Source organism: Chenopodium album, chromosome 11 (assembly GCF_948465745.1).
Source record: "Chenopodium album chromosome 11, dcCheAlbu1.1, whole genome shotgun sequence".
Lineage (NCBI taxonomy): Eukaryota > Viridiplantae > Streptophyta > Magnoliopsida > Caryophyllales > Amaranthaceae > Chenopodium > Chenopodium album.
In genome coordinates this window covers 49,713,505-49,725,041 of record NC_137844.1, presented here as the reverse complement: position 1 = coordinate 49,725,041, position 11,537 = coordinate 49,713,505, and the positions used below count along the sequence as shown (strand labels likewise).

At 33.1% G+C, this 11,537-nt stretch overlaps 1 protein-coding gene, 1 long non-coding RNA gene and 1 other non-coding gene across 3 annotated transcripts; 1 reads left to right on the top strand and 2 right to left on the bottom strand.

Moving 5' to 3' along the window:
• Nucleotides 1-232: 232 nt before the first annotated feature.
• Nucleotides 233-3,973, bottom strand: LOC145569052 (uncharacterized). Its single transcript, XR_014096044.1, has 4 exons — nucleotides 3,665-3,973; nucleotides 2,072-2,192; nucleotides 1,880-1,939; nucleotides 233-820 (listed from the first exon to the last, which is right to left on the bottom strand). It is a non-coding gene; the product is annotated as an uncharacterized LOC145569052 (long non-coding RNA).
• A 5,630-nt stretch (nucleotides 3,974-9,603) lies between these two features.
• LOC145566761 (uncharacterized) lies at nucleotides 9,604-11,328 on the top strand. Its single transcript, XM_081626079.1, has 3 exons — nucleotides 9,604-10,276; nucleotides 10,361-10,584; nucleotides 10,777-11,328. Exons 1-3 carry the CDS (start codon nucleotides 9,604-9,606, stop codon nucleotides 11,326-11,328), a joined length of 1,449 nt encoding a protein of 482 aa, XP_081482205.1.
• On the bottom strand, nucleotides 9,988-10,094 carry LOC145569631 (small nucleolar RNA R71). Its single transcript, XR_014096205.1, has one exon. It is a non-coding gene; the product is annotated as a small nucleolar RNA R71 (small nucleolar RNA).
• Nucleotides 11,329-11,537: the final 209 nt, after the last annotated feature.

The following is an 11,537-nucleotide window of genomic DNA, read 5'->3' as shown; positions in this document are numbered from 1 at the left end:
CTATCCATAACGGACAGCGACCGTTACATATGCGGCCGTTACAGATAGACGATGTTATTTGTAACGGGCAAAACAAGTGCCCGTTACAAATAAGTAGTTATTCGTAACGGGCACATCTTTTGCCCGTTACGAATAACGGGATTATTTGTAACGGGCATTACATCTGCCCGTTTACAAATAGGGTGTGATCCAATTTAAAAAAAAATGTCCAGCACATGTTGGACAGCTAGCTTTCACATGCTTGTATCAAATAATTATGATAAATTTATATTGACACTCAATATATATTCGTTTTCATTCTAAAAACATAAATTTAAATATAACACGTACACTACATACAATTTTATATCTCCAGAACTGCTCATAAACTCATCACATTGTATGATTAAAAATGTTAATAATTATTAAAAAAATTAAAAAAAAAAGTAGACAAGGAACACCACCAACATCACTGCAGCAACACCCAAAAGCATCAGTAGCAACCAGGAATCCAGCAACTAAAGAGCAGCAGCAATAACGGCAGCTAAGCGCAGCGGCAACTAAGGATGTGAAGAATGTTGATTCAATCATGTTTAAGCTAACAAAATAGATCCTTATGGTAGAGAATGAATGTGATCCACTGAGAATAGGCACTATTGTTCGGAACTCTCTCTCGGTTAAAAACTTAAGGCCATTAAGGTTGAGAATAGAATCTTCTTCATCTTCTTCCATGCCTTCCATTGTTCAACTACTCCACAATTAACAGCATATTTGATTGCACGCTCCAAGTAATCTTTGTCTGTTATAAGATGTGGTTGCACTGTCAACATCCTCAAGAGAGCTGAAAAGACATTGTAAAAAACACTATCAGCAAAGGATAACTGATGTCATATATGACAGCAGAAACAAGGACAACAGGTAAAACATAAATAATTTGTCCAGGAAAATCAGAAAATACAATTAATGCCTACTAATGCCAAAACCTAAAGATAAGAAGGATCAACCATTTTTTGTTTGGAGCAAGACCCAAGGACAGTACTGCAAGAAAGATAGCCAGAAGGCCCAGGAAGGCCAATGAAACCAGTGTTGTACAAGGGTGCAATAACACATCTAAAAACTTTCAAACCTATTGCTACGGATTTGGCATGATTTGCATCGAACCCAAGTGGTATGAACCTGAGAGATGCATCTTTCTCCCATTTCCGTCTAGGGTACTTGGTAAGTTAGCACCAAGTTTCCAACCCATGTCTTGTATAAATATGTAGGAAGGTGGGCTATGTTCGATTAAGATTTTGCCTAGCCAATACTCATGTAAGCCACTTGACTAGTGCAAGCCAGCAAAAAAAATTAAGCAAACATTCCAACTACAAACATTCCTCAAACCAACCAGCAAAATTTAGCCTCAACCAAAGAATGAATCAGAACATATAATTCTGACGAAAGAATTCACATATACATATATTTAGCAAATAGCTTATCAATACAGTAACCAAAAAATTATATATGATACTTCTATACAACAGTTTAAAGTCAGTAAAATTTACAATAATCTAGTTCCATTTCATGAACACATTTTGTAAAATCTCTATAAATCAAGTTCTATAATTACTCAACTCATTTCACATATTGACAAGCAACTAATATACTACTAATCAACGCTCTAGCTACATAAGAACCATTAAGTTTCATAGCATTGTAATTTCATTCTTAAATTCAATGAATAAATTACATAGGACCAAAGGTATAGCACATTATCAAGGGATCTGCATTAATTTGTATTACTTAAGAGCACAACAACTTAGATATTCACTCCAATTAAGTCTACCTATAATTAACTCTACATACTTCAAATATCAATGCACATAAACTTCAAATGTCGATGGTAAAACCTTAAACTCACCTCGCCACGAGCAGTACACGGTCTAATACAAAGCTTGCATCCATATTACGTCTCTAAATCCTAAAAACCCAAACAAATCACAATAAACCAAAACATCAATCAATAAATTCACAAACAAACACCAAAAATTTGTGAAAAAAATTCAAAATTCAAAAGAGAAAAGAGAAAGAGAAAGATTAAATTTTACTTGACCTTCATCAAAATCAAAAGTATACAACTTCAAATCAGAATCCTTTTCAAAAGGCCTAGTCATATCCCAAAGTTTACCATTAACCCCAGAAATCAACGAATTGGAAGCCAAACTCTTCGAAATCTGCGCCGCAATGTCAAGTGGAGCAGTAACCAATTTTTTCAGAACAATTAAAGCTAAAAATCCCAACAATACGGTTTCATTCAGAACAATTAAAGCTAAAAATTGAAATTCAAGAATATGCAAGGCACACTAGCTCGGGAAAGGAATATAAGCAAGGTTTATTTCAGTTAGTAATTTTTTATCAGTCTGGTGGGCAATGAGCAATGGAGACTTGTATCAAGGATTCCCTTCAAATCAAACTTCATGGCAGCAACATTTGTTGCCCTTTGGTCAATTTAGCCTGCGACGAGGATTTCCAAAAGAATTCTACAATCCCGTCCTTAGAATCATATCCATAAACATGGGATATTCATGAAATACATGATCCAATGAATCAACAGATTCAAGGCACTGAAAACGCAAATTACAGCTGATTTGCAATTACGCTTCGGAGCCTAATAAAACTAAGAATTGGTAGTTTGGTACGACAATTTTGCAGCCAAAGTCACACACAGCATATAATATAACACTATTTCAAACACTACAATTAGCAACTAGTTAATTTGAATATGAGCCCATTTTTCCTCATAAAAACGCCCATTTGATCACAAATATTAGATTCAAGCATTGTATATTGAGTTCACCATATTAAAAGGCACAAAAGAACCATTAAATTCTATAAGTCATCTAAACAGAAATTTAAACACTTTATCTAATTAAGAATGAAGCTTTGAATTTGATTTCAAATCTCTTATACTGTAATTTGATTTCAAATCTCTTATACTGTAATTGCAAACACTTACAAAAACAAAAGGCAACACATTGCCCCTAAAAATCTAGCAACAAGTCATTCATTTCTAATTGAATCCACAATTAAAATGGACTGACTTTAACTTTTAACTTTCTTTTTTTGAATTAGTAATAAAAAATCAGAAAAAAACTCACTAAAACACATAAAGGATTGAAATTTAGCTGCATCAATATTCTCCAAAGCTAAAGGTAAATAAGCAAAAAGGGAACATACATAAAGCAACACATACAAATATCGCTTCAAGGGAACGAGTCAAATGTGATTGAAATTCCACATAAACCAGTAAATAAAGCTTCTTTCTTACAATTCCTAAAATTAATTTTAATATTGAATAATTATAACACCAATCAAAACCCTACTTAATAGATCTGAAATATCATTTCATCATCATCAATTATCAATAAGAACGCAATAAGATTAATAAAAAACGATAACAATGAAATAAAAATCGATGAGTAATTGAATACTACCATGTCGAATTCGGTTGAATACTACCATGTCGAGTGGAGTAGTAACCAATTTTTTCAGAACAATTAAAGCTAAAAATCCCAACAATACGGTTTCAATTCAGAACAATTAAAGCTAAAAATCCCAACAATACGGTTTCAATTCAGAACAATTAAAGCTAAAAATTAAAATTCAAGAATATGCAAATGAAATTGATGGAAAATCAGAAAATTACCTACGGCAAAGGTGCATTGGAATCTTTATCTTGAATTCTTTGTGGAGTTCGGTGTAGAAGACCCCAGAACCTCCGCTGCTTCATCTTCTTCTTCAGAAACGTACACAGGAGAGCGGCGATTCGGCTTCAAAACTTAGGGGTTAGCAGAAGATCGATAATTAGGCGGTGAAATTGGGGGTGAAAATGAAGGGAGGTTCAACAATGGTGGAAGGAGAGAGAAGATGGAGGTAAGGAGAGTGAAGTGAGACCAAATTTGCCATTGAAGGAAGCAAATCTATGAGGAGGAAGAGAGAGGAGAGAGGAGAGAGGAGAGAGAGAGAGAGGAGAGAGTGACGGCTGCGAGGAGGTGAAAAGGAAGTTAGGGTTTTTTAACATCTATAGGAGTAAGTGAGTAACTTATTTGTATCGGGCAAATGGTGCCTATTACAAACACCAGTTATTTGTATCGAGCAATTAGTGTCCGTTACAAATAATGCACTTTTTTGTAACGGGCATTATTTTGCCTGTTACGAATATTATTTTCCGTACCATTATGTAGTTTAATTGTAATGGACCGTTATTTTGCCCGTTACAAATAGGTTTTTCGTAACTAGCAAACTAGTGCCCGTTACAAATAGGGTGTTACAAATGAGATTTTTTCCACTAGTGAAAGTATCTCCCTCAAATTTCCCTGCCCTATTATCTACCACTTTCTTCATTGTAGCTCCCTTCATACAAACATTTGTTCAACTCTTTTCCGATAATATCTTTTATATTCACTTATTATTCAACTTTATTCTTGTTGCTATACTCAAGAAATACAATATCCACGGCATAGCTTGCTATCTTCGCGGTGACGGAGATGGTGTTAATAATGAAGGTGATGGTGGTACTAACGAAGCCTTCATTATAAACATAAGGTCATCGCATGGTGAAGATAGCGACGGCAGTTTTTCCTCGAGATCTGAAGACAGTTACATTGATGACAACGATAACGATCATGGTTTTGTCTACGATGATGATGATGACGACGACAATGGGAGCTCTGGTGAGATAGGATGGGAAGATGATACGGTGGTTGAGGTTGACGACGATTTTGATTTTGAGAGAGGAGCTAAAGAATTCATTGCCAAGGTATTCATGGATGGGAAGATTGGTATAAGGACAACGAATTACTAGTTTAATACAATGGCGTGGAATTTAAGATTTATTTTATTAATGCATGTAAGATTTTGAAATGTAGAAGCTTGAGTCAAGCTAGATTGTGACGTTTAGTGTAGTTATCTGCGAGACGATGCGTTTGCTAACGAGAGTTTGGGAAATTGAGAATTAGAGCGTGTGATGAAGATTGAGAATCACAAAAATATAGCCATTAATTAGTCGATGTTTCTTTTGGTGGTTGTTGAACGTAAGGGTCATTTTATTTGTTTTAATGTTATTTTAATCTACTTAGTACCTACCCTTTTTTTCTTTTTTTTTCTTTTTTTTTTTTTTTTTTTTTTTTTTGTGAAACCTAGTACCTACCTTCTTTGTTGTTAATTATTTGGGATTCAAAGACAAATACTCTAACGTCAGTTTTTAACCTTTAATCCCAATCCCATAGGTCTTACTACCTTCGTATTTATTTAATTGACACCAATTTTTTATCACACTTGTTAACGCATTATTTTAATGATTAATATCTCTAATTCTCAGAGTTTTAAAATTAAAAAAATGGATATAAAAACAAACATATTCCTGGGCCTTAACCATCAGCTTAAACTTTTAGTTGACTTGGTCCACTAACATAGTATCAGAGCCAGGCCCACAGTTTGGGACCTCTAATAGCTTGAGTATATTGTCAGGCCCATGGTTTGGGACCTTTAGTGGCATTAAGTATTGTGGGCCAAATTGAATTGGATCATGTGATCCTTAAGTAAAAGGGACCTTACATGTGAGGGGAAGTGTTGAAGTATATCCCACCAAATAAACACATGTAAGCTAGAGTTCCCACATTGATAAAAGAAGAGAGAGTTAAATACTTTATAACGTTGGCTCTGATACCGTGTTAGTGGACCAAGTCAACCAAAAGTTTAAGCTGATGGTTGAGACCCAGAATATGTCTTATACTCTATCAGGATATTAATAAAATATACATTGAGATGATTCAAACAAGATCTCACTTGACTATGTTGTATCGTAGTTATAAATCACAAAAATTAGTCAACGTGTAGTTTGTGTATAGTGTAAAAGTCAAATGGTGTCAACTAAAAAAAAAACAGAGGAAGTATTGAATATGAGATTTTAAGCCTACGGGATTAAAGATCCTATGTCCACCCTCGAACTAGTTCTCACAATAAACACCCCCTCAATCATATAACTAATATATAAAGCTAAACTTTTAGTCATGTCATGAGGCAGCGGCACTTGGTGTTTCAGCTTTTCGCCAAGTGTCGCGCCACGTTGGATAGTTTTAAATAGACTTCATAAGATAAAAAAGTTAGTTTAGAATTCTTTTTGGATAGAATTTTGGATAAAATTGTTAATTTAGAGTTTTATTTTCGATAAAATACCAATATTTTAGAAGTATTATAGTTTTATTCAAAAAAATTATTAGATTATAATTCTAAAAAATTATCATATACATTTATTTTTTATATAATAATATATTTTGGAGTGAAGGAAGTAGTTCAAAGCGTAAAACATCCATTTATAATATATGCTAATCGGTTAAAATGATATACTTCACAACCTAATAGAATTTTATTACTATGTAGACCTGTCAATTAGGGTCGGGTCATAAGTCATCTCAGATTGGGTCACTTTAGGTTACGAGTCAAGAAATGTTCAAACCTTGCCCAAATTTTTGGGTTCGGGTCAATCCAACGAGCTTTGAACATTTATTTTATTTATTTCTAATTTTTAATTTTTTTTAATGTATTAATCGAACACTTCCACCAACATTATTATTAGTCATTACATGTCTACTAGATAGCAAATTGTCACAAAAGTACATCAATTCCTAACTAATTTTGTATCAATGATATATTTTCTAATTTGATATATAGATTAAAAATTTATCTTAAAATTTAATAAATAACCCGGGCATCACATGGGGCACAAAACTAGTATATATATATATATATCCGTTTATGAAAGTTCGACTCACTTTGCATTTGCACGATCTGCAATGAACATATTTGACCATTAATAACTTTAGCTATGTATAAGTAAAATTTTTAAAAAGTTGATATTTGAAAATTTTATCATTACTAATAAGATCAAAATTGTTAATATATTTTGATTGTATAAATCATATAATGTGGTCAAATTTATTTTAGATGATAAAACTAATAATTTTATTTTAGACGTGAAACAAGATCAAAATAAGGTCTAAAGTATCCTAACATAAAGTTATAACTAACTAGTCTTAGATAATCTTAAACTATAATTTATCCTAATTATTTATAACTAATACTAAAATGGCAACCGTTGATCATCTTATTCTAAAATTTGACACATGTCATGTTGTCATTGAAAAATTTCCCTCCAAAACTATAAATGATGTCATCATTTTATAATTTTTATTTTATTTTATTTAAATATTTGTCAATTAAAATAAAATAAATTTTCGAAAATAGTCTATTCTCTGCCTTAAGTACCCCTTTCATCATACAAATTTTCTATGAACTCCAAATTTAATTTTTTTTTGACGTAATATATATTTTGGAAATTCTTTTGTTTATAATTTTTGAATAAAAATAAACAAATTTAGAAAATTTTATTTGTTCAAATCGTGCATTGCACGAGACTAATCTAATCTATAACTAATACTAAAATAACAACTACTAAAATCATCTGTTTTCCCAAATTATACACGCATCATCTTTTCCTCCATTTTTTTTCCCGTCTAAACTTTTATTTTTTCCTCTTCCATTTTTTTTAAACAAAAGTTAAATATTGACCGAAAAACTATTATGCGATACATTATTTTAAGGAAAATATAGCTAATCTTATTGGAAAGCAAATATTAACCCTGTATATATACTATCTCCGTTTCTGAAAGTTCGACTCACTTACTATTTATGTGGTCAAAATAAAATAACATTGACCTCATTTTATGAGATATACAATCAAAAGCCATGCGAGATCTTATTAGATTTCTCTTATTATAAGTTATGCAAATATCAACTTTTTACAATTTTCACTTATACACAACCGGAGTTATTCATGGTCAAAGATGTTCATTGGATACTATGCAATTGCAAAGTGAGTTGAGCTTTCACGAATAGAGGGAGTATGTGACTACTCCATCTAATTACAAAGTCCACTAAATTTTATTGTAGACATGAATTTCTTTTGTTTATATTATTGTAATTTTTGTAGTTTGGTTTATGTTAATACAAAAATTTTACATATTTTGAGTGATAATATGAATTGAAAATGTACATGATTATAAATTCTTTTAATTAAATCTATGTGATAACACAATATTATACACTATTTATATGTTATATTTGATTATATTTTATTGTGTTTTCTCAATTCTCTTACTCTTTTAGAGCTATTATTCTCTATATTTCGATATTGCTCTCCTTGGTATGTTTTATTTTGTTTTTGTAGGAAAAGGCTCGATTTGCTAGATGTTTGCTTTGATCGTGGTTTGATTTGCTAGAGGAAGCGTTAGTGTGCAATGGAAGGCATGGCAGCCTACTCCACAACCTACCTGTGGCAAATTATTCCCCGCCACAACCCGCTTGTGGTCATTCTTCTAGCGTTTAGAGTCCTAATAAGATAGAATTTCCAAGTTTTGTATTAGGATATAAATAGGTTAATAGGAAGATAAATAAACAGTTTTTCACTTTACGTTATTTTTATTCTATGTTATTTTTATTCTCTCTTTTGTTCTTCCAAGTTTTGTTCATTAAAGATTTACCTTCAAGCTTCCATTAATTCAATTCAAGTATTTTCTTTCCTTTATTCTCTTATTATTATTGTTATTATGTTTTCTCTTATTGTTTATTTTATTATTTATTTAATTATCATGTTTGAGTAGTTTTATAATCTAGGTTTAGGTTGAACCGTAATATGGATTGATGTGTTAATTGATTCCCAATTCCCAATTTAATTAATTTATAATTCTTCTTTATTAGGGTTGGTTTTATTATCAATAAACGACTAGGAATAGTGTTATTGAATGTGATTAGGTTGCATCGAAAGTTGATTTTTAATTGATTTTAGAACCCTAATTAAAAGTAAGAGCGTTTATGCATGAGAATAACTAATTGTTCTTGCTGGGACTTATAGGATGCCGTTCTTAATGTCTTTAATATGTATGATTCCATGAAAATAGGTATGATTGCATGTTAGGGAAGCTATTAGTTGATCGAAAGAAACTCTTAGTATTGTTACAGGAGCATCCGTCCTGTAGAATATTTATTGATTTGATTGAGGGAAAGGGATTGTTCTATTGCATTGATTCATATTAGTGGGGATACTTATTCTTAGATGTCTTTAGTTCTTGATTAATTCCGTATTATTATTATTTATTGCTTATTAGTTAATATTGTTTTAGTATATATTTCTCAACTTTGATTGGTTACTTGCTTAGTATTGATTTGAGTCAGTTTAATTAATTAGTTAGTCCTTAGTCTCTTAGGATTCGACCCCTACTTGCTCAACTACATAGTAGAGTTAGTTCCGTTATTTTTGTTAGGTACACGACACGACTATCAAATTTTGGCGCCGTTGCCGGGGACTAACGGTTCCATACTAATTATTTGTGATTTGTTTTTACTAAGCATATATATTTTTTTGCTTCAGCTATTGTCCCTTGTGTCTTTGATCTCCCTTTTTAGTTTCTTTGTTGCATGCAAACTCGAAGTTTAGGTTCAGATGATTTAACACCTTTTGATTCTGAGATCGAAGCTACTGCAAGAAGACAAAGAGGTAGAAGAAGGAGAAATCAAAATACAAGAAACATGGTCGACCCAGGAACAAAATCTCTTTTGGAGTATGGTATTCCTGATACAACAACTGGATTCCTCTCTAGTATTGTTAGACCACCTGTCACTGCTCAGAATTTTGAATTGAAGCCCCAATTTATACAGTTCATTTCCAATGATTCTTTTACGGGCTCACCGAATGATTGCCTAGTGACTCACATAGACAGTTTCCAGGAGAAGTGTGACACTATGAAGCTCAATGGTGTCACTGATGATGCTATTAGACTACGCCTTTTCCTTTTTTCATTACGGGATAAAGCAAGGGAATGGTTACAAGATGAAGGTATTGGTTCCTTTGATACGTGGGACAAGCTTGTCAAGGCCTTCCTAGTCAAATTTTTGGGGCATGAGAAAACTGCAAAATTAAGGACTGAGCTATCTACCTTCCATCAATCTAATGACAAATCCCTATATGAGGCTTGGAGAAGGTTTAAGAGATTGCAGAGACAATGCCCTCACCATGGTATTCCAGAGTGGATGTTGATCCAAACGTTCTATAATGGTTTGACCCATGAGTTTTGCATATACATTGACGCTGCGTCCGGAGGTTCTATCATGACTAAGAACCCAACCGATGCGAAGGATTTGATTGAGAAGATGGCGACTAATGATAATTACCATCCAGGGGGACGAAATGCTACCAATAGAGGTAATAAACATGATGTTGATGCTATAACCATGTTGACTAGTTCTGTGCAGGCGTTAACTCATAAAGTCAATCAATTCTAAGCAGGGTCTCATGGACCCTCCATGGAAACTTGTCAAATGTATGGAACACAAGGCCATACTGCACGAGAGTGTCAACTTAATTATGATGGAAGGACGATTGAGCAAGCTAACGCTTTTTATACCACGACCTCCACAAGGCCATTTGATGAAGGGTGGAGAAATCATCAAGGGTTCTCATACAAGAACACTCAAGCTATAGTGAATCCTCCACAACCACCGGCTTTTCAAGTAAGGGCACCTTTCAATAATCATCCCATGCATCAACCACCACCTTAATTTTCAAATCTTGAATCCATTATGGAGACTTTGGCTATTTCCCAATGTCAACAACAAGAGCTTATATCAAAGCAATTTGAGTTACAAGCAAAGTAGAATGAATATTTTGAAAACTCGATCCAACTGCTCGTTGCTCAAAATAAGAGGATAGAAACTCATCTTTCTCAACTGTCACAACAAGTGAGTCATCTAACAACTCTTCAAGATCAAGCAAAAGTCCAAACGAAACAATGCAGTGCAATTTTTGTGAGGAAAGATGAATTGATTACGGGAGGATTAGAAGAGAAAGTCTGCAATGTGGAGTCAAGAATAGAGAAGCGTGAAAAAGAAGATCCCAAATATGTTGCTCCACAAGCCTATGAGGAACCGATGCCATTCCCGCAAAGGTTATCAAAAGGCGTGCTCGATAAGCATTTTGGGAAGTACTCTAAGACTCTAAAGAAGGTATATGCTACCATTCATTTTTCCAATCTTGTAATTCAAATGCCTCATTTTGCAAAATTTGAGAAAGGAATTCTAGATCATAATCACAATGATAAGAAATTAGAAAGTTTGGTAGTAAAGGAGCAATGTTCTAATCTTTTACATGATAGCCTACCACCTAAATTGCATGATCCTGGTAGTTTTACTATCCCTTGTATGATAAACGAAACATATTTTGATAGGCTCTTGTGTGATCTAGGTGCTAGTTGTTAATTTAATGTCTTCTTCAGTGTATGAAAAATTAGGTCTGAAAAACCTTAAACCTTCCCCTGTATCTCTTCAAATGGTCGACAGGACAGTTAGACTCCCTAAGGGTGTAGTTGAAGATGTATTAGTTAGGGTAGGTGAACTTGTTTTTCCTTTTGACTTTCACTACTAAAATTCGGCCAATTTGCGACCGTTTTTCTACGACCGTCATGAAA

Bases quoted from the DNA above. Each gene is read 5' to 3' on its own strand.
- LOC145566761 (XM_081626079.1), top strand. From the start codon at position 9,604: ATGGTCGACCCAGGAACAAAATCTCTTTTGGAGTATGGTATTCCTGAT. The intron at 10,277-10,360 runs GTAATAAACATG...AATTCTAAGCAG, and splicing joins ACGAAATGCTACCAATAGAG to GGTCTCATGGACCCTCCATG. The intron at 10,585-10,776 runs GTAAGGGCACCT...GCTCAAAATAAG, and splicing joins CACAACCACCGGCTTTTCAA to AGGATAGAAACTCATCTTTC.